The sequence below is a fragment of the Saccopteryx leptura genome, chromosome 3 (assembly GCF_036850995.1).
Source record: "Saccopteryx leptura isolate mSacLep1 chromosome 3, mSacLep1_pri_phased_curated, whole genome shotgun sequence".
In the NCBI taxonomy this organism is placed as follows: Eukaryota; Metazoa; Chordata; class Mammalia; order Chiroptera; family Emballonuridae; genus Saccopteryx; species Saccopteryx leptura.
The window spans coordinates 336,361,164-336,385,185 of record NC_089505.1 but is presented as its reverse complement, the minus strand read 5'-3'; the positions used below and the strand labels follow the sequence as shown (position 1 = coordinate 336,385,185).

Sequence of the window (24,022 nt, the reverse complement as noted above, 5' to 3'; positions counted from 1 at the left end):
ATATAATTTTTTTACAAATAATTTATTTTTTGGCATTACATTTCAATAATTCTATAAAATAAACCAAACAAAGTAGTGAAAAAGAAAACAAAAGAACACAAGGAAAGAAGGGAAAAAGTAAAGACAAGAAAAATATAGAAAGGGAAAAGGTAAAGAATGAAGAAAGATACAGAAAGGTAAGGAAATATTAGGTGTGAAGCAGGGAAAGTAAGTACGGAGAGAGCCTGAGGAGCAAGCACAAGCAGGACAAAGGGAAGGACGCAGCAGCAGCAGGTCCATGGAAACCACATCTTCACCAGGGAGGCTGACGAGCCAGACTGTGTGCAGAACAGAGGAGGAAAGGAAGTACCTCTGGGGTTCACTTTATTGATGGTGATAGGGTCTTTTAATATGAAACATATTTCATCAAAAGTATAGTAGGACTTTTTTTTTTTTTTTTTTTGAAAACCACTTACTTCTAATGTGAAAAGATAAATACACCTGAAAGAATTTCCAAGTGTTAGAAAATTAAAATTACTTTCAAGGAAGGATTCTACTGTAATCCCTTCCCTAGATACTGAAGGACTGAAAAAATATAAGTTGTGATCTTGGCTCTCATTATTTGACTAGAGATAACTATTCTTTTGGGTATTCAGTTTTCTAATCTAGAAAGTAAGAAATTTAAATTAGATAATTTATAAAATCTCCTTCAGTTCTGACATCATAAGATTTTACATATTTTGCATAGTAAATAAAAATTTATTTAAGGGATGAATACTATAAGCTTCCAAAAAAAATTAATACAAGAAAGTAGAATGTATAATTCAAAGGAAAAAAGTATCAATTAAAATGTTAGAAAATTTTGAGAAAATAAAATCCCTCACTTAAAGTAGCTATAGGTGGTAAATTCACTATAAAAATGAGAATCTTTTCCTAGCAGTAACATTTATTGGAGAACAGTAGGAATTTAGTTTCTAAGAGAGTGAGACTTACATCTGAAAAACAGACAAGCAGGAAGACTGAGACACTTGTTCATCTGTATTTCTGTGACTTGTCCCCTGGGTTTATTTGCAACTGTACTTTTATGTCTGGCAGCAGTGCCAACTTCAGTCTGAATGATGCATTATTTTTATCATGTTGATTACATATGTTCACCAGTTTAGTTGTCCATATATGCTTTGTGTGGTTTGCAAATACTCGGCGACAAAATCCAGAGCATGGCGTTTTCACAGAAAGTGTTTACTGTGAAATTTCTCCTTAGAAGTTTGCTTTACTTTACAGCTTTGATCCATATGACACCCCACAGTCCTACATTTCAAATAATGGCTTATAGTTAAATTAAAAAGTGCTTCGATTTGATACAACATGACTACAGTAGGATGTGGTAGTTATAGAAAGGCCCCTGTTTTCTTATGTGATTAGAGATTTGGTCAAATTTAAAGTCTGCTAAGAATTTCCAAACTGCGCTTCTTCAGTTTTATGGGGTCTTAGTACTTACATTCTGTTATTCATCAACACTTCACAGAAATACTTGATTTGTCTGAATGAATTTAAAAACCCACAACTGAAGAAAATCAGAAAAACCTGGTTTTAAATATCAAAAGATCTCAAATGAATAGTATTTCTACAGGCTGCACTAAGCAAGTTTCATTGATCACTGTACTTCTTCCCAGGATAAAATCGTTGCAAGATTGAACATAAGAAAATAAACTTACTGGTAAATATCTTTCCTGAGGACTGATCTGCCGAGGGGATTGTCAGCCTGGGGAGCCATAGCAACAGAGCCAATCTTTAAAACCATTGTGTCTTCTTTTGCTGCCTGATTAACTGTAACAACAACAACAAAAATACATATATCAGGAATACAATGGATCTGTGCATAAGGAGGAATCCTTTATTATTTTCGTTGGTGAAAATAATTTGTTTTTAATGACTAACTTGGAAAAAGCCTGTATAGGTACTACATGCATGAAATGTATGCTCTTAGAAAAGCTACAGAGCATCTCTGAAGTTGAAACACAATGACAAATGGGGACCTACGGTTATTAACAAGGAGTCTCTGAGTAAAGGTGCACAAACATTAAAATAGGATCAGCAAAGGAGGCCAAGAAAAATTATGATTGAAATAAAAGTATTTGATGTTTTTAACTATTTATTTTATATCCCATTAGGTAGTTTTCTGTCATACAAAATTAAAATTATGATGGAAAAAAACAACTCTACCCCAATATTAAAACATAATTATTTTTATAAAACATAAATACTTTTAAATGTCCAGTATAAACATATATATGCAGTACTAAAGTAGAATCTTTATCTAATTTAATAATCTAACACGGTTGCATCTTACTTCCAAGTGATTTTCAGCCCTGGGGTGAACACCACAAAGTCAGTAGAAAATTCTCAAAGCCAATTAAATTTTCATAACACACACACACACACACACACACACACACACACACACACACACACACGTGCGCGCGCGGTAATACTAGTAAAATGTCAGAAAATCCAAAAGAAACATAATGGCTGCAATGCTGAAGAAAGAAAACACAAAGTGATGGTTTAATATATGAGGATATTTCCACTTGTTATTCTAGGCACTTTTTAATTTTAAAATTTCTACTGTCAAATTGATAAACAGCTATTTCACACCCGTGTAAAAGTTCTACCTGCTAGTGGAATCTTAAATGAAGGTAAGTAATTTCTGATAACCACAAACAGTAAAAAGATATACCAATTCTGATTCTCTTCTTTATGCTGAGTAAAACAATATTTTGCTATATATTCTCATCTAATAATATTCAACATTTTTTTTATATAAATCACCAACTAATTCAGTGTCTTTTCTAAGGATTATTTGGATTGGATAGAGGTTCTTGATGACCTCATTAATTTATATTAAATTTTATTCCCTCTTCTCAACAGAGTACTCTACTGCAGTAGCTACTTAAAAATTGTTTTAAAATGTTAAAGAATTGTTAACAATATACAACTTTATGGGTTTAGAAGAAAACACATACCAAAACTCATAATTTCTCTCAAAAAATTATTTGCTGCCACTAACTGAACAGAAACAGACTGGCTGTAAGACGTCAGGGAACCCTGAACAGAGCATGCCAACAAAGGTGCACGGCCCATACTTCCCAAGCTGTGGTGCCCACGGAATGCAAAGCTAAGAGATTATTTCCAGCTGCTTCAGCAGTGCACTCAGTATGGTCTGACTTAGATTAGTCTAAAAAGAAGATCAGAATTAAGAAAATCAGAAAAAATAAGAAGAAAGATGTTCAGTGAGGAAAAGAAGAAAAAAGACTAAGATGTACACAAAGGGAGTGGCAAAATGGGAAGTGGGTAGGGGGAGAAAGAACAGCAAAGGGGAAAAAGAGATGAGCTATCGTAGTAAATAGTAGCATGTGGGTGCCACAAGAAAGACAGTACTTTTAAATGTCCATGGCAGAAAGATCAAATAGAAAACTACTTTTCATGCAGCTGCACTATTTTCAAATGACCAGAGGTCTGCCTTGATTATAGATCCTTGTATTATGAACATTGTTTACATTTCACAGATCTTGCATTTTATGCCAAACTTATCAAATAGTTCCATGTGGGAAAAACCTCTGATTAAGCAGAAGGCATCAATTAAATCAATAAATAGTAAGCCTGGAGAATAGACCATACCACAAAAGTGCAATTAGTGTACTTGCTAACTGTTCTTCCAGGCTACAGATACTACCCACCATATGAAAGTTTGAAATGTAATAGAAACACTGCAGTAAATGAGGTACATATGGAAGAAAAATGACGTACTTGGTGTTACATACAAAGCCAGATCCAAGAACAGAATTCTGTTTCTGTTAGAGCCAAGAGTGTTCTCACTAGATTATACTATGAAGTTATAATAAAAAAAAGCACTTAATACAGATCATTCAAAGATTAAACTAAAATAAGCAATTTCATTATAGAAAATAATTAGCTAATTAAAATGTATCTTTGAGATATTAAAAAAATAACAAATATATGTATTTATACAAAAAAGTGCCTTGAGTCATTTCTGCAGTTACTTTATGGTTAGAAAAACCAAGCTTCCCTTTTTGGTTTATTTCACCTGCACTTAATAGTTACACCATATGAGGAAATGTTCCCTCTAGAAGCATTTTCAACATGAAAATGAATGCCTTCCTTTATTACTTTAACTGTATTTCAAAAAACTGAGCCTCATGAGGAACTACTCACTCTAGAAGACTCAAACTAGATCCAAAAAACAGTCCTCTACTCTGAAATAAATAGCTTAAAGTTGGAAGTCAAACACCTGTAGATTCAGAATCTTGATAATAACTACACATAATGCAAACAATATTCAAGTTGAAAACCAGACTTTCAATATTACTACTTTAAATAAAATATTAAATGTTAAATATATTTCTTATCATTATTAAGTGAATTTTACACAGGAACCTAAAAAACTTTTATATTCAGTGGAACATAAAATGCAAGTCTGAAAAAGTTCATCTGTTCTTGGGGCAGGAAAGTGCATATTGAGAATTAGAAGGCTATGAACACTTCTGAAATTATAAACTTACATATAAGTAACCAAAAGCTTAAATAAAGAACAGAATTTTCATGCAATTTTCAGCTAACAGAAGGAATGTTGCTTATAACTAAGTTTTCTTAAATACAACATGAAATAAAAGTACTTTGGAGACCAACTTTCCTTTAAGATTTTCAAATAAACTCAATATAGTAAAACATCTAAAGTCTCAAGAGTATTTGAACTTGCCACTGTGCAATGTTATACTATTATAGTGCCATAACTATAGTGTCAGTCCTGCACTAAGTTACTAACAAAAGCTTTAATCAGTGTTTTTTTAGTGAGAGGAGGTGAGGTAGTAAGACTCCCACATGTGCCCCAATTGGGATCCACACGGCAACTCCATCTGGGGTCAAAGCTTGAGTATCAAGCTATTTTAAGCACCTGAGGCTGATGCACACCAACATAGCTCTCCTCAGTGTCTAGGTCCACACTCAAACCAATCGAGCCACTTGCTGCGGGAGGGAAAGAGGGAGAGAATGGCGAGAGGAAGAGGAGAACCAGATGGTTGTCCTGTGTGCCCTGACCAGGAAAACGCAGGGCCAACACTCTAACCACTGAACCACTGGCCAGGGCCTAATCAGTTTTTGCCATATTTGAAGTTGAGGACAGAAAGGAAGGTTCAATAAATGTGTAACCTAGTAGACTGTTAGGTATAAATAATGGGAAACCTAGTTGTATTTAGTTTATTGATCATCTGTACTGATATAGCACTATGCTATCAGTCATTGAGACATAATTTGCACATATACTTACAGTTTAATTAATCTGATAAAACTATTATTCAAGAAAACCTTTAAAAGCCTTTCTGGAGTAAAATAAATACTATGCTTTAGGCTCATACTAGGTCTTACTGGAGTAATCTAATCACACTTATTTCTAATGGAAATGCTGCTTCAATCCTGTTTTCCTTATTTAGTCATATTACATCTTTACATTCAGCATTCTATATAAAGTACACATTTAAAATTCATATATACTTTAAAATGGTTTAAATGGTACATTTTATGTTATATACATTTTAATGCAATAAAAATGCTTCATGGGTAAATTATGATTATTGGAATTAAGAGTAGCAATAATGAAAAATACGTTAAAAATCTAACAGAATATAATGTGCCAAAACCTTCGAAATTTAGGCATGTATTTTTATATTTATATTTTATGGATAGGCACATATTCTGGTAATTCATAACATCGCAGAAAGCTATTTAGATATAAGTGCAGGTATAAGTAAAGATAAACACATGTAGATATATATATACACACATAGATACTGACATATAGACAGACACACACACACAAATACATATACACACATAGGCAGAAGGCAAAAAAAATATGCAATACAATGTAAACCAGACAAAACACTTAATACACAAAGAACTCTTGTAATTGATAAGAAAAAGATAAACAAGTCCTAGAAAAAGAGTTCACTTTTCGACTGACAAAAGACCAAAAAGTATGATAAATCTCTGTTAGGATAAGATTGAGAAAACAGTATAGACTGGTACAGCCATTTAAGAGGGCAATTTTATATCCCCTTATATTTTAAAGGTACATGCCCTTTGATATGGCAATCATTTTGCTAGGAATTTATCTATAGATATATTCACCCAAGTCATAAAAAAAAATACCACTAAAAAGGTGATTATTGGAAAAAGTGTTCATGTAAGCAAAAGATTAAAATGAACCAAAAGTTAACAAAGATTGTGGCAGAGTGTACTTTCCTAACATGGCTACAGTGAGATCCTCCCATTATGCTGATTGTCAAGGTATTTGCTCTGGAGGTACCTGTGCATCTGAATTTTGGAATTACACCTTGAAAACCCCACTGCAGCATCACTAAAAAAGAGGGGAAGCTTTAAAAATGATAGCAAAAGTCTGGAAATACTTTTGCAATTACAATTAATTGGGGGTTTTCCTAGAGAAAGCAACCAAGTGGGAAATTTAAAACAACAGAACTATGTGACACGTAGTATTAGTTAATGGCTATAACAAAATAACCCAAAGACAACAAGCAAGCAAACATAACAAAATGCATACACACACAAAGGAAATTAAGATGTTATTTTTTCTTCTTTCTCTCAAAACAGATTCTTATTCCTTCTGACATGGACACAAATCAAGGAAGCAGAGAACCTGTTTCAATAAACCACAGCTGAAATTTGCTAGAAAAATGAAGCTGAGTTAAGCAATGAACTTCTAACCGCTGCCTCCTTGTAGAGGTACTCAAGTGCTCAGCACACAGGTGCCACCACCCTTACTGAGAGTAACTTAGCACTGCTCTTATAGTTGACTGACCTAGGTGTGAACATTAGCATTGTTTAGAAAATATCGCAAAACCTGCCCTAGTCACAAGGCCTTCCAAGCAGACTGTTCCTCAAAAACACAGAATTGTAAACATAGAACTAGTATGATCTAGCAATTCCATCCAAAAGTATATATTAAAAAAATAATAAAAAATAAAAATGGCCCTACATGCACACTTGTATGCCAGTTTTCATCACATCATTGCTCAAAACAGCTAACGCTTGGGAAGCAGCCCAAGTGTCTGACAGATAATGAATGGATAAACGGAATGTGGTACATATCCATATAATGGAGTATCAGTCATCCATTGTGGGGCAGCTGTGTTAGGCTTGTTTGCTGGTTTACCAGCTGCAAGGCTTCTGCCTGATGAGTGTGTGAGCACGTGGCAGTGCCACGTGTGTATGACCAGTATAAGGCTATGGGTGCTTGCAGATGCGTGGATCGCTTGCCCGTCACTGTGAGGGGCCATTTTGCTGTTTGTCTGTCTTAGAGATGGTTTCCCTGCCTGTGTGCTTGTCCGCCGTTGAGAGACTTTATTAAACGGAACGGCCCAACCCTTCAGGCTCTGCAGTTTTCTACTGTCTGCCCGAATCCAATGTGAATCTGCCTGGCCTCGGCCACCAGCATTACATCCGTTAAAAAAAAAAAAAAGAGCAATTCACTGTGAAAATGTCCCCTCTACTAACAAATACCAAAAACGGTTCAGAAGCATTCAGTACATCAAATAGGTAAAATATTTTAAGAAAAGTGAGCAAATTTTAAATTCAGATAAAATGCCCACATTGAGAAACAGGTATGTCTGATTTAGGAAGATTTACTTCCATAAACATAATTAAACACCTATTTAAAAGTCTTATCAAGTCTAGGAGACTTGACTTGAGGTAGTGAACACACAATACAATATACAGATGATATATTATAGAATTGTATATCTGAAATCTATGTATTTTTACTGACCAATGTCACCCCAATAAATTCAATAAAAAATCCCATTAAAATAGAAAGAAAATAACTAAAAGGCTTAGCCAGACTGACTCATCTAGTAAAAGTAATATACCGATACTGCTTTATATTCTAGGCCCAATTTCAAAACTTAATGGGATATGAAGCGCATACATTTGGCTTACCTTGTTTGTATTTGTAACCAATACTGATACTTTCTGGTGTGAGATTTAAGGTGTGAAATCTTATAACAGTATAGGGCAGTGGTTTTCAACCTTTTTACAATGGGGAACTGGTGACCTAGCCAGCTAGAAATGGGAACATGCAACAAATTGACTGCCCATAATAGTGCAACAGGGTACAAGTTGGTGCTTGATTTCCGAACTCCATATATATATACAATGCATTGACTACCGAATGCTTTTGCCTATTGTGCATGATTTGTAAAAGCTCTGCTCAGTGCAAAAGGCTGTTCGAATGGGCCAGGAAATGCCAAAAATATCTAAGACAACCTCAATACTACTGTCATTGATGATACAGGCTGAAAACTGGCAACCACTAAAATCACTGGGTCTAAAATCTTCATACAACATCAGGATGGTTAACTATTTCATGACAGGCACGAAATTTCTGGTGAAGCGGCACTTGTCTGTGGACTGTGGTTGATAAACACTGGCATAGGGGATATTACAAGAAAAAGGACTCATCATAGGTTTAGTTAACAGGTGATAGTTTAGAGACTATTTAAGTCAAATAATTTGAGTTCTGTATTTACTGAACACTTTTATGTTACTACCACAGTCAGATGAGTCGCTTTCCTTCCTGATCTCTCTGCATGACCTTTCCTTATTTTTTCATCTATATTTTTCTCTACCTTATCCTAACCTCTTACCTTCACGTTGGAAAAACACCTGTGTTAGACCGGCTTGCTTGCACTTTGCACGATTAGCGCGTGAGCATGTGACAGCCGTGTGTGTAGCCTGTGTAGGGCTACAGGTGCTTTCCCTTGGTGTGCATCGCTTGCCCGCCTCCGCTAGGGGTACTTTTCCCCTGCTATTTGCTTGCCCATCATTGCAAGAATTTATACAACTCAGAAAAATTAGGCGGTATTTCAAAATGAGTATGAAGGGATAAAATATCCCCTAACTTTTTGAGCAGTATGGTGAACGGAAATGGCCCACTGCTTTCCGGCTCTGCAGCTGCTCTACCGTCTGCCTGAATCCAGTGTGAACCTGCCTGGCCTCGGCCCCAGGGTCACACTCCAGAACCACTGCTTTCTGATGTTTCAATGAAATTTTGGCTGTATCATTGGTTAACATTCAAATGAAAATAATTAGAAAATTATGAAATGGAAAATATAAAGTACATACTACAAGGAATTTTCAGGAAATCACAAGAGCTTACTAACATATCTTATTTTTAATGAAAATTACAGGAATGAATTCTAGTGAGAAAAATGAATGCTTGTATACCAACCAGAGATATTTGTGGAAAATAATATCCTTAAAATGTTTTTTAAATTTTTAGAAATTTTTATAATAGAAATATCATGAGACTTTACTCTCATTTTTACCTAGATACAAAATATCTATAATTTTATTTTAATGGAAAAAGATATAGATACAAGAATGTTCTATTTTTAAAATTACTACTCCACTCCAGATTCTTCCCAAAACAATGATAAATTTTCTAGTAACAAAGTCAAACTACTTCTGTTTCCAAAGCATTTTCCTCTATTCTGAGTTGGGAAATCAAATATGGCTAGAAATCTCAGTAACCTTTTATGTCTATTCCTCTTCTTGTATGATTTTGTGGAAATGCTATTATGACTTTCAGGAAGCTAAATTGTATAAAAATGTCAGCTTCATTTTTTACCTATGGAACTTTAGTATAAATTATATTATCTAAATATTCATTAGATATTCATATAATAAAGAATAACAGTAAAAAGAAAGAATAAAGTCATTGCCTCTGCAATAAATATAAAACTTATTTTCTGGTTAATGGTTTGCTTCTCACATCACTTGTTTTGCTCAGTAAGACTAATTCTTTATTCTTTTCTGTTCAGGTATTTCTACAAATTATCTAAAGAGGTGCAAACAATGCCAGTGCTGTCAGAATACAGCATATGCAGAGAACAGTAATTTCACATCTCAAAGTAATCAATTTTATGACAGTCACTAGTAAAAATTAGAATAAAAAATAGAAACTGGTTTGTATTAAGAATATGTAAGTATAATAACACTGAATTTATTTCCAGATAGACATCTTGGGAATTAAGAACTAAACCCCCCCCACACAAATATTTTCCTTTATTTACAGATTGTTAAAGAAACCATTATTTTGAATTCACCTGAATTATTGAGATTAGGCTGAGTACCTTCCCTAATTAAAATCATCTATCTATGAGAGACAGAACAGAGACAGACTAGACTCCAACAAGAAAGAGACTGGCCTGACGAGGCAGTGGTGTAGTGGATAGAGCATCAGCCTGGGACACTGAGGTCCCAGGTTCAAGACACCGAAGCCACCGGCTTGAGCATGGGATGCCGGCTTGAGCATGGGATCCTAGACATGATCACTGGCTTGAGCCCAAACATTGCTGGCTTGGTCCCAAGGTCACTGTCTTGGCCAAGGAGTCACTGGCTCGGCTGGAGCTCCCATTGATGCTTCTCATTTCTCTCACTTCCTCTCCCTCTTTCTCTTTCTACCTCTCCTTCTAAAAAACCAAAAAGAGAGAGAGAGAGAAAGAAAAGTGAAGAGAAGTAAAGAAAAGGAAAGAAAAGAAAAGACTAAAACCAGGTGCTTTTTCTTTCATTTTTTTTAAACATCAGTGACGATTCAAGGTCTTTCTCCCAATAACTCAGAGAAAATAAAAAAGTTTTGATGTTTTCATGTGGCAGAAACTATCCCTCAGATATCCACTGTCTCTTCTCTCTCAAATTCACAGCGTCCTGATTTACTAGCTGGGCACACTACCACATAGGAAAGCTTCTTGCTCACCCTCTCTTACGGTGGGTATTATTCATATAACTAAATTTAAACTAATGAGGTGTAAGCAGTAGTGAAATGTGGGACTTCCAGAAATTCTACTTTAAAAGAAAGAACACAACCTTCATCTGATAAGACTTGAGAGAGTTTACTATGGAACTAACACCATGCGCAGTCTCCTATAATCACCACTTTAAAGTAAGCTATTAATAAGGCCTACTATCAAGTTAGGTACTACTATTGCTATTTTACATAGGGATTTAGTTAAGTCGCTTAAAATTTCACAGTTCATTTTACAAGTTCATAACTTGTAAAAAGCTGGGATTTGAACTCAGGTCTGTGTAGCTCCAAAGTTCATACCATTAACTACCCTGTTATAATTTCACTGAAAAATTCTTAAAAGTTCCTCATTCTTTTATATCATGAAGGAAATTAAATTGTAAAAGCCACTCTTGAGGATGTAGGCAGTGGGAGTATCAATTCATTTCATTGTTAAAACCTAGAACAATTTCAGAGAGCACTGGGAAGCCTGGAAGAAGTCATAAGAGTCTTGGTGTGTTGGCTAATTTTAACTAACTTTTAGTTACCTTAGGTATATAGAACCCAACATTTGAGATTCATACAACAAATGACAGAAAGCATAATAAGCCTTACTTGCAAAAGCCCCAAAGAAAAACATCTCTTCTTACTCTAGTAATTAAGAGTCAAAAAGATACCCAATATTCCGAAATTATCTGCTAAAGATATAGTTGCAGAATGACAATAACATATTTACTCTATCTAAAATACACCAAACTGTAAACCATAACCAGCTACCATATTTTTTTAAAAAGAAAGAAAACGAAGGTCTCTAGAAGAAAGTTAAAACAATTTCTGAAGACAATACCTTCAATACTTGGCTGTACTTCTTCGGTTTTTGGAATGAAAATTCTGATTACACTTGTGTTGATGTAAATCAAAGGTAAATTGCGTGAAGTCAGGGTATGGGTCCTCATGGGCTGACCAGGAGATTTTCTTTTCTCTTTTTGAATCCTTGGTAATTTTGCTTGAAATATACTTGCAATGGCATTAAGTAAAGGAAAACAAAGGACAATATCAAAAGCTTGTGCTGAAAGAAGAATTTCATGAAGAAAATGAGGGGAACCATCGGTTAAACCTTCCGATAACTTATAAAAACTTCTTCGCTCATTTCTTGATATTAACTTGTGGCGGACATTTTTTGTTACAGCTTTTGTATATGTCAAAGACAGAAATCCATGCTGCTGATGAGAGCCATCTAGAAGTTTTGCAGTCGTCTGTTCCAGAAAAAGGAAATCACAACACACATTTTATTAAAAAAAAGCTATTTGAAAGCAGAAAATGATCTTAATTTGTATTATAACATTTTATTATGTCTATACCTCTTAATGAGCACATTACTGAATAATTCTACAGATGGGGCAAATGCTTCTAAGACTGGCAGTGTGACTGAAATGAAAGTTAGGAATCGTGAGTTCTAGTTGTAAATCTTGAGAGAGATAATTAACTTCTCTGTGCTTGTTTCTGTGATTTCTACATTTTTGTAACATTCAATTTGGAACAGATCATCTCTAGATTTTATCTTTTCATAAATATGCTGTCATTATATGGGCCATAGGGGGGCTGCTTATGCAGGTAAAATTGAACTAATCATGTTATTCACTTCCATTTCTGATCAATAACCTACATAGAAAAGATGGTTAACTTCACTGAATAAACATATATAAGAAAATTGTTTTCCTTTGGATATCTGGCTTATTTATATGAAGACTAAGCCCATACAAAGAGCCTCATCGATAACTAAACTAACCATTTAATTCGTTGTTTACTGGAAATAACATGACACAGAAATTTAAACGTCTATTTTCAGTGGCTATCATATTGTTAACAGATCTATTAACTCTTCTAAAACTCATATTCTTTGGTTCTATACTGTATTAATACACACACAACATTTGATTTAGAATGAAAATTATGTCAGTGTTAACTTCACTATTTCTGACAAAAATTTTCCAATTGTCATATTCAACTTGCACACTATAAACAAACTATAGTAAAACAACATACTTGTAAAAGTAAAATGCATACTTTGTATTTCTCAACACATGAAAAAACCAGCTCTTCACAAGTTACCCAGAAAAAACTTAAGGTACATAAAATCCTATTTTGTAAACTCAATATAAAATTAGAGTTATTATACTTCACATTCCTAACCTTTCCTCCCAAAGCTTAATAGTTTTTTAGTTATTAGGGTCCAAAGAGTCAAGATGAGAGGAGGTGAACTAGGAAGAAGAAAAAGAAAGAAATGTATTTCTCCAAACAGGAAAAATGTGAGAAGTAGCACAGCAGCAATGTGTCTGACCCATGTTATCCCACCACAAGTAAACATCTTTTGCTTCCATTTTCTTCCTCTTGTGTTGTTGCTTATCACCCAATGACATGGCCAGAGAAAAAGTGTATGCAATTCAGCTATCACTGTTGATTTTGTTTTTAATTTGGAGTTTACAATGAAGAAAGGTGAGAAACAATTTATCTTTGTATATGTTTACTTTTTTTAGAGTTAACTTTATGAACAGTAAAAAAAACCTTGGAAACAGACATTAAATGCATGTGCTATATAATAATTTTGCATATTACTGTCCTGCCCTCAAAGCATTTTTTACTGTTTCCAACTTTCTGATTGCCTCTCATTTCATTTCCTTTTCCAATTGCTTTCTACATTCAAAAGGAAATACAATAAAGCAAGAAAAAGTCCTACAACTCTTATCACCATGTTGCTAGACAGAGGCCACAGTGGATGGAGGACAGTGGCTGTGGATGGCCCCAGGGGAAGGGGCCACACAACACTGTCTCCAGGTATCCAAAGTAGATGTTGGAGAAGGGCTCAAGGCAACCACTGAGCTCAACAACCCTACTCAGATCTTCATTCATGGCAACATCTGAATCCTGGAATTAGTATAAAGGTATTGCAGTGTATAAATGTTCAGATTTGAAAAAAATATTTTAAAATATACTGAATGTAGGTATTCTTAAAAGGCAAACTGCTATGCAAGGCAATTTGTTTTTTAAAGTACTGAATCCATAATTCCCTTAAGAGGGAAAAAAACAAAAACAAAAGAATGAATGAATATTAGTTAGAGTTGGATTGATATACAATTACTTTTCATACAGAAACAATCACCATTTTATACAATTTAAGATTAAAATTTAGAAAATACTAATAATTAAGAAAATATCAATAAAATAAATAATAAAATTGATGAAGAAAATCTTTAAAGAATATTAATATAAATTTCAGGGTTTTTTTTCATGAATACTGTCAAAATTATTAGGAATGTTTTTCATGGACACTAATGAACATTCAAAAAGAACAAAATAAATCTAAACAAAACTTTCTCCAACAAAAGACATATTAAGAGAAAACTTCTTCCAGAAATCCTCAAAACTCAAATTGAAAACTAGCATTTGCCATGCAAATATTATTAACTCTAGGAAAAGTTATTTAAAATACGTGGCAAGGTTTCAAAGTGCTGAGGATACATGCCTTAAATTCCTTTTGAGCTACTAAAAAAAGGGGGAAAATAATTAAGTAGATTCTACATGCTAAAAAAATATCTAGTAAGTTTGCATTAATTTAATAAATTTAGAAAATTCTATTACCATTGTGATAATCTGCTCTTAATATTTTGAAATACATGTTTTTTTACTGACTTAAAAATGTCACTTAAAATAATTAGCTTAATAATATACTGCTCACAAAAATTAGGGGATCTTTTATAGCTTCATATTCATTTTGAAATATCCCCTAATTTTTGTGAGCAGTATATATTCAGCTATATTGTACCAAACAGAAAAACAAGGCTCAAAACTTCTAAAAGTCAATGGTGTACACTGTACAGTCTAGTGTTCCTTTTCTATCTGATCAAGGACAGACATAACAGCCTTTTCCAGATTCAAGAGGGCATTATATAACTTTGAATTAGTTGTGAAAAGAAATGGCATAATAATAGGGAGAAAAAAGCAAACTAAGTAAGAGTCATAAAAGGAAAAGACAAAAGCAGTATGGTCAACTCTTGATCATTCAATACATGTGTAACTTAAAAAACATACTTAACATCCGACTTGTGTTTTTATGGTGATTGTAAAACTAGTTTGTCACAAAACCAGAGTGATGAGTGATAAACAGCATATACAAATACCCAGAAACAAATCAGATTATAGTGGAAACAATTCTAATTTAAAAATTAATTATTGTTCATTTGCAAAGTAGATAGGGCAGAGCAAAAGGAAAATCAAGAGTTGACTCTATGTATAGTTCAGTTCCTTCTCTGGGTTCCTGTTAATGGGAGTTCTGTAGCATAATTTAAAAATGATTTCTTACAGAAGGAAAGAAGCCAGAGCAATTACTGAAAGGGTCCTGCTTGCTGATGGGTCGAACCAACAAGGTGCGTCTGTTCAGCTTGTCAGTACAGGAAAGGAAGACACCTCCACATTGCCCCAAAGACCAACACTCTTTCCCAAGGCTTGAGGTGATGGACAGGAGCAAAGAAGGTGAAAAGACAAAAAGCAATAAAAGCCATAAGCAAAAATTCTAGATAGTTTTTATTCTGCTAAGTTTGCATAGGTTTAGATTTGAGCCACTGCTAGGTATGGCCTCTGCTTGGACCATCTTCTGCAAAAGCATTGTTAATGAAAATAAACAAAAATTAATTATTTTTGGTGTAAAATGGCTACTTTCAATTTATGATAAAGGACAACCACATGACTCACTTATGAATGAGAAAAACTTCTTTAAAAGTCAATATAATAATATATTAATGATAAAGTATATTAATAAAAGCAATCCTACCTTTGACCTTTAAAAAATTTACTTAATTGCTATACAGGAAAAATGGTTACAAAATATATGCAGCTTAAAGAAATAGTTTTATTTTAAAATGTAATTCTGGTAGAATAAGTAAAGAATTACTCTGAGCTCTAATTCTTGTAACCATCAGTCCTAGTACATGAAAGAACAGTGATAAACAGTTTATATTTTCAAAAGTCATAATTACTAAATGAGTCTCACCACAGGTTTTTCTTTGCACTGTAGAAATACTCCTTCAAAATGTCCTGACTGCCAACCTTCCCCTGGCCTGGAAAACATAAGTTCACCTTATCTGTTCTATTCAATTATTCTGAGTTTAAAAAAATGAGCATATATAACTGTTGCAAATAGGATGTAAACAACACTACACTGAACTACCATATTTCCCCATGTATAAGACATGCCTTAATTATGGGGCCCGAAATTAAAAAAAGAAAAGGTATTGCATAAAGTTACTGAACCCAAGTTTTATTAATCATAAAATTCATACAACTCCTCATCACTGTCAAAACTCCCATCCATTAGCTTGTCCTCATCTGTGTCTGATGGCAAATCACTGTCTTCAACAATGAGCGCAAAAACAAGTGGAAAATGTAGTAAAAAAATCTACAACTACTGAATAAGATGCACCCAGTTTTTAGGCCCCAACTTTTTCGGAAAAGGGTGTGTCTTATACATGGAGAAATATGGTAAATGTGGATCTGACAATGCAATCAGACAGAACAATTTACATTAGCACCACACCGTGGTATGGGCATAGAAGATTTGTCTTAATGATAAATTAATATTTATTTGCTGGGTTATTTCTATCTCACCAGTGAGATAGTGAGGTACATAAGGGCAAGATTTATGTCTTTTGGCTATAATATTCATGTATCACTTGAAAGCATCACTTTGATAGAGATACACCATTTAAAGGGAACTAAAGAGCTAAACATTCCATTATGAAATATCAATTAATGATTCACTGTTAATAAAAACAATTATCATACGCTTAAGATAATACTATTATAACAGGTCTTTATATATATATAACAAAATATTCTGAACCTCTCCATTATGACACAATATTTCACCTGTGACAGTTGGATGATTATTGACATGAGAAATATGACATATACAAGAAAGGATAAAATTCAACTGTTTTAATGTAGAATTATAAACCTGTTTGCCCTGGTTGTTGCTCAGTAGATAGAGCGTCCACCTGCTGTATGAATGTCCTGGGTTTGATACCTGGTCAGGGCAGAAAAGAGAAGCAACCATCTGCTTCTCTTCCCCTTCTCTCCCTCTTTCCCTCCTGCAGCCAGTAGCTCAATTGGTTCAAGCATTGGCCTGGGCACTAAGGATAGCTTGGTTGCTCCAAGCACATCAGCCTCAGGTGCTAAAACTAACTCAATTGATTAGAGCATCGGCCCCAGACGGGGTTGCCAGATGGATCCAGGTCTGGGCGTGTGCAGAAGTCTGTCTATCTCCCCTCCTCTCACTTAGAAAAAAGTAAAAAAAAAAATCTGTTAAATAAAAAAAAGTGTTTTAAGGGTATATAATGCATGAATAAAGGTATAGAAACATGTGCTTCTGTAGCCATTCAGAAAATAATTTTTGAATGAATATTATGAACTGAAAAAAATAAATAAAGCTGATACTATGCCAAAATACTATGAAATTCAAAGTACGATGCTATTTACAAAACCATTTTTAAAAGCATGTGTGAGTTTTATGACATGTGAATTATATTTCAATTTAAAAAAATCTCCCAGGTACTATTATTAAACAAACATACAAGAAAAACTAACCAATAAGGATTTGGCTTTTTATTTGGAAAAAAAGACAAAATTGCTATATAGCTTTGTGAAAATTCTAAAACTTAACTTTTTTACTACCATTATTTATCATTGTAAATAAATTATATTTGCTAATAATCATACTTGTCATAGAAATTTATTAGGGAAGGAAAAATATCGTTCTAGGAATATCCGCCATATGTATTTTAATCATCTGTGAGAAATGAAAAGTCTCCAGAGTGCAAAGGGACATGAGATGTTGCTTCATTTAATCTGCATTGTTCTTTTATAGGGAATAGATGGCAAAGATACAGTAACAACCAAAGCCATCACCTGTGTCCCTGGCATCTTAGCAAATGTAAAACTAATGTAACAAACATGTGAGATGATTAGTAAAAGCACCTTATATCATGTAATATGGCAATGTGGATAGTTATGAACAGACTTGCCATTTTTTGAAACAAACCTTTATTATATTTCACATATGAATGAAAACCAAGTAAAATTACCCAATTTATTTGTTAAGAACCCTCTTTCAGAAGAATAAGTACGTACAGGATTTCCAAAAAATAACTAATCAGTATAAATATAAAAATTCTAATTATACTTTGTTCAAAGAAAATATACCTTTCGCACAATCATTGTTCATTATTTACCTGCTTCTATAGTGATCAATATTGAAACTTTCTATTTTACACTTCACTTTGGTATATACGTCCTGGACATCTATGGAAGCACTGAGATCTTCTAGTTCACTGACCACACAAAGTTCTGCAATAAGATGTAAACATTAATTTCAATATTGGCCCAACAATTAATGGCATATATATACTTGATATCTACAAAGAGATTTTATGTTCATTACACAAAATTCTACAATAATAAGCAAAATTAATATCAATATAGGCCTTACAATTATGATAAGATACCTATTTTAACACTGAGGAGTTTCTAGTTAATGTTTTAAGTGCTTTATCTGATATCCCTCATTTACTGTTGTATTAGTTTTAGTGATAATTACATAATATATCAATATGCTGAAGAAAAAATTAGCTCATTTAGGATAAATTTTAATATGAACAAGATAAAATTGAGGTGTAACATTCAATTTATTAGTATTGCTAATGTAAATCACTGGAATTAGATCTAATGTTTATTTAATTTAAATGATAATGACAAAACTAGGTCTACTATTTCCTTTAAATTAAAATTTAATATTTTATCTTTTCAAGACACAAAAAAAGTTATCCTGTACCTGTGCCTTTATTTTCAGGATCTGGAGCAAAGAGCTTTATAGTAATTTTAGGGAGCACCCACTGCATCCACAGACTAACACGTCCACTGGATCCACCAATGTTACTTGTTGTTTGTTCCAGGGTAACAGAATCTGAGAATGGTGAATCATCACCTGCTTGTACAGAATCACCCTGGGTTGAGAAAAAAACAGCACCACTTCATAACTGTAAAAACCTTTAGTTATTACCTGTAACTTTCTCATATTATATATGCTAATCATATAAATGATTATACTATCATTTGATAATGTCAATTAATACAAATAATATACACAAATTAATCAATATACTATAGCATGTTCACTTACTTAAAAATGTTTTCATTTATTGATATTTAGAGAGAGAGTGAGGGAGGGGAGGAGGGAGGAAGGAAAGTAGAGAAAGACACACACACACACAGACCAAGACAAAAACATCAATTTGTTGTTTCACTTATTTACACATTTATTGGTTGACTCTTATATGTGACCTGATGGGGGATCAAACCCACAACCTTGGTGTGTCAGAATAGTGCTTCAAACTAATGAGCAACCTGGCCAGGGAGCATACTTATTTATTTAAAGTATGTGCATATTGGCCCTGGTTGGTGGCTCAGTGGATAGAGCATTGACCAGCATATAAACATCCTGGGTGGGATTCCCGGTCAAGGCACACAGAAGAAGTAAACATCTGCTTCACCTCCTCCACCTTCTCTCCCTCTTCACCTCCCTCAGCCATTGGCTCAATTGGTTCGAACAAGGCCCTGGGCACTGAGGATAGCTCTGTTAGAGCACATCAGCCTCAGGTGCTAAAAATAGCTCGATACTCAAGCATTGGCCCCAAATGGGGTTGCTGGGTGGACCCTGGTCAGGGCACATGCAGGAGTCTGCCTCACTATCTCCCCTCCTCTCATCTAAAATATGTGTGTGTGTGTGTGTGTGTGTGTGTGTGTGTGTGTGTGTACATATTTAACCATTAGTCTAGTACACAGCATGATGTATGAAGGAATTAAGACACTGGCCATGTGGTTTAATATTTCAGAGTTTGTATCTTTTTCTGAAAAGTGGTTATTATAATGATATTTTTCTTGTACAATTGTTAATATTAAATAAGAACATGAATATAAAGTGATTACATATACTAAACAATTTATAAATAGTAGCTATAATTATCACAATCAAGTTCAACCCATACTTAAAAATTATGCATTCACATTCTTAAGAATTTGGTATTCTATACCCTTTTGCCTTTTCATCTTCTCATCTTTCTAACTTCAGTACATTTTTCTGTGCCATAGATAGATAGATGATATAGATAGATAGATAGATAGATAGATAGATAGATAGATAGATAGATAGATAGATAGATAGATAGATGATAGATACATAAATTATTTTTTTAGGGAGAGAGAAACAGACAGGAACAGATAGACTGAAAAGGAGAGAGATGAGAAGCATCAATTCTTCGTTGCAGCACTTTAGTTGTTCATTGATTGCTTTCTTATATGTGCTTTGACTAGAGGAGCTTCAGCTGAGCCAGTGACCCCTTGCTTAAGCCAGTGACCTTGAGCTTCAAGCTAGCAACCTTGGGCTCAAGCCAGCAATCCCACGCTCAAGCCAGAGACCCTGCACTCAAGCTGGTGAGCCTGTGTTCAAGCCCGTGACCTTGGGGTTTCAATCCTGGGTCCTCACTGTCCCAGACCAATGCTCTAGCTACTGTGCCACCACCTGGTCAGACCCATGTCATATATTCTCAAGTTTTAACTTCTAACTCCTTATATGTTAAAGAGTAATTTAGAAGTAGAGAAGAACAAGTCCAAATCATCCCCTAAAATTTGACAGAAGACAATGTAACATGATCAGTATACTGTTTTCTATAGATAGTTTCTCAGATTAATCTCTTAGTCAAGCCATTAGCTTGGTATTTAAAAGTAGAAAAAGTAAGCAAAACTTCAAATAAAAACCTATACTCATTACTATAGAGATGCCATCTATATACCTAAATAGGTATATTCAGTTACTATATGAAGTTTTTACCTTGATATCAGTTTTACAGCATCTTTTTTTTTTTTTTCATTTTTCTGAAGCTGGAAACAGGGAGAGACAGTCTGACAGACTCCCGCATGCGCGCACACCCACCAGGGGTGATGCTCTACCCACCAGGGGGCGATGCTCTGCCCATCCTGGGCGTCGCCATGTTGCAACCAGAGCCACTCTAGCGCCTGAGGCAGAGGCCACAGAGCCATCCCCAGCGCCCGGGCCATTTTTGCTCCAACGGAGCCTTGGCTGCGGGAGGGGAAGAGAGAGACAGAGAGGAAAGCGCGGCGGAGGGGTGGAGAAGCAAATGGGCGCTTCTCCTGTGTGCCCTGGCCGGGAATCGAACCCGGGTCCTCCGCACGCTAGGCCGACGCTCTACCGCTGAGCCAACCGGCCAGGGCTACAGCATCTTTTAATCAGAATAAATTTCAATTTCATTGAACTGCCAGAAGGAGACCAAATGGGGAAGGTTTTAACTAAACAACAAGTGTTTACTGTTGGAATACTAAAGCACCAAGCTCTGTAAAGCAATAGTGACCTGTGATTAACAGTAACAAAAAGTTATAGACTTAAATCTGAAGATAGTATAGTCATTCCTTGATCCAATTACATGAAACAGAGCAAACAGCTTCAGTTTGTGACATTTTCATATAAATGCTTCTCTAAAACATGTAAGTGGTCCTATATCTGCTATAATTGAAATTCTTAGAATTTGAGAAGCTACAGAAAAATCTGGGTTTTTGGTTAGCTGTCTAAAGTGGCACAACATCTAATGAAAAGCACTAACTAATCCCAGAAAAGGATGTATTTTGCAAAGTCAAATGCAATAAAAGACAACACGATGTAGTCAAGTATGCATTTCATTAAGGCTGGATTCTTAGATCAGAAGCATTCATAAACTAATTCTTCCTCAAACAGAAGAACAGCATAATCACAAGAATGGAAACTGTAGAGAAAACAGCCATCTCATATCAAGAAGACTTTGATTTTTGACACTGTTAGGAATGAATGCTAGAAAACTGTGCCTTCAAATTTAATAAGCAAGCATCCTGAGAAAACATTTTACCCCTGCCCCTCATGGAGTTTCAGTTTTCATTTTGGATTTACAACATTTGGTGTGGTATTGTTAAATATGTTTATGCATTAATTTTCTGCTCTATTTCCAATTCTATAGCAAAATTTAAGCCAGAATTGGAGATGCTGAACTATTTTCCCACACCTCTTTATGCCAAGTTCCAAAATATACAGTTTAATTCTTTCACCATTTTGTTGCAAATTGACCAAAATACTGAGTTTATTTTCCTAGCTGAATTTATCTTTGTTCATCTGGAAGAGCAAACACTTCAGCCCTTCATCCTTGGCCTGTTTTAGACCTCAGGGATGATCATAGTTTTGGCCACATTGCTATTCTCCCTTATCAAAATAACTCCAGAGTTCTTGTTCAATCACGAAACTTCCCAAAGGGCTAAACACTTCCACCACTGTTTGTACTTAAGTCAACAGTAACAAGTGGCCTGCTGTGGTTTCCACTACCTTTGCTCCCATTATTTCAATGCTAGGGTGGGAAAAATGATTAACTGTTTTTTAAGCTCAGTACTTAAGTCTCTCACTCATATTTCCCCCTCTACACCACCCAGATGGATATTCAGGAAGCTAGAGCTATATTCACTGAAAAGTATGGTGCTCCCTATCAACATGTCAACATGAAAAGAATTACTCATAGTTTAAAGTATAAATCATCCACGGATCATATAAACAAATACTTCTACTTAATACAAACAATTGTTAAGAGTGTGCTTTTTAAAACTAGATTCATTTATAGTAAGTTCTTTACAGTTAAAACAACTTAAAAATAATAGTTTTGACCCAACTCAGCAAGAAAAAAAAAGTACTTCAAATAATAAATGCTTTAATATCTTATGAATATCATAAGTGCAAATATTAATTGGAAATTTAAAATACTCAAAACCATGATTTCCAAGCAGTGTCCAGATACAAAATTGATATCAAGTGCAACAAATGTAAGGTGACCTCAGATTAATAAATTATATTTACATAATAAAGCTACTTGAATTTTAAAAACCAAAAAATTACAAGTAAGCCAATAACTACAAAGCTAGAGAGATTTTCTGACATTTTTTAGAAACATAAAAAGCATTACAAACAAAATATTTTATTGATTGGTGTGGGAAGTCTAAATAGCAACCTTCATTAATCTAATCTGCTTCGATATATTATCATATCTTTGTTCTTTCAACAGCTTTTTAATACATGATAACTTTAATGATAAGATTTCTACATTTTGATTAAAAGTGTCTCATGAAATGTTAAAGATAAATATTAAGTCTATATTCAGGAGATTTAGTATGAGACAGTCTTTTTTTTTTTAAACATTTTTCTGAAGTACACATGGGATATTCTTTTAGTATTATTATTATGTATTCATTTTAGAAAGGAGAGAGAGAGGGAGAGAGAGAGAAGGGGGGGAGGAGCAGGAAGCATCAATTCCCATATGTGCCTTAACCAGGCAAGCCCAGGGTTTCGAACCAGCGACCTCAGCATTTCCAGGTTGATGCTTTATGCACTGCGCCACGACAGGTCAGGCAAGACAGTCTTAAGATAGAAATTGAGCCACATTTTAAAATTAAATTTACTTTCTAAGTGGTTGTTTGAAATAATAATTTGAGGTACATCACTGTTTAGGTCAGGGGTCGAGAACCTATGGCTCAGAAGCCAGATGTGGCTCTTTTGATGGCTGTATCTGGCTCACAGACAAATCTTTAATAAAAAAAATAATGTTAAAAATATAAAACATTCTTATGTATTACAATCCATTCATTTCCTACCGCTCATGTTCATGGTTGCGGGTGGTTAGAGCCAATCACAGCTGTCCTCTGGGACAACACCAAATTTTTATTGGATAATGCGTAACATACACGGGTCATTGTATGGCTCTCACAGAATTACATTTTAAAATATATGGCGTTCATGGCTCTCTCAGCCAAAAAGGTTCCCGACCACTAGTTTAGGTTAACATCCTTGAATAATTGAAAAACTGATAACAGTGTTGCTAATACAGTCTATGTCAAACAATTTCTCAATTATTCACTTTTTGAAAAATCAATATATAATTGCCATATAACATTATATTAGCTTCAGAAGTACAAATTACTGATTCAATATTTGTATATATTGAGATATGACTACCACAGTAAGTCTAGTTAACATCCATC

The 24,022-nt window shown here is 34.4% G+C and overlaps 1 protein-coding gene across 4 annotated transcripts in view; it reads right to left on the bottom strand.

Moving 5' to 3' along the window:
• The window catches only part of VPS13B (vacuolar protein sorting 13 homolog B), an 887,459-nt gene that overhangs the window by 382,799 nt on the left and 480,638 nt on the right, over positions 1-24,022 (bottom strand). For 3 of the 4 annotated variants that reach the window (XM_066379210.1, XM_066379209.1, XM_066379211.1), the window contains exons 26-30: positions 18,735-18,906; positions 18,136-18,250; positions 15,213-15,354; positions 11,700-12,108; positions 1,695-1,806 (exon numbers count right to left, since the gene is read on the bottom strand). In XM_066379210.1, coding sequence (XP_066235307.1) covers positions 1,695-1,806; positions 11,700-12,108; positions 15,213-15,354; positions 18,136-18,250; positions 18,735-18,906 — 950 coding nt within the window. Of the gene's footprint in view, positions 1-1,694; positions 1,807-11,699; positions 12,109-15,212; positions 15,355-15,899; positions 15,967-18,135; positions 18,251-18,734; positions 18,907-24,022 lie in introns of all 4 variants that reach the window. The other variant, XM_066379212.1, reaches the window with a different exon arrangement.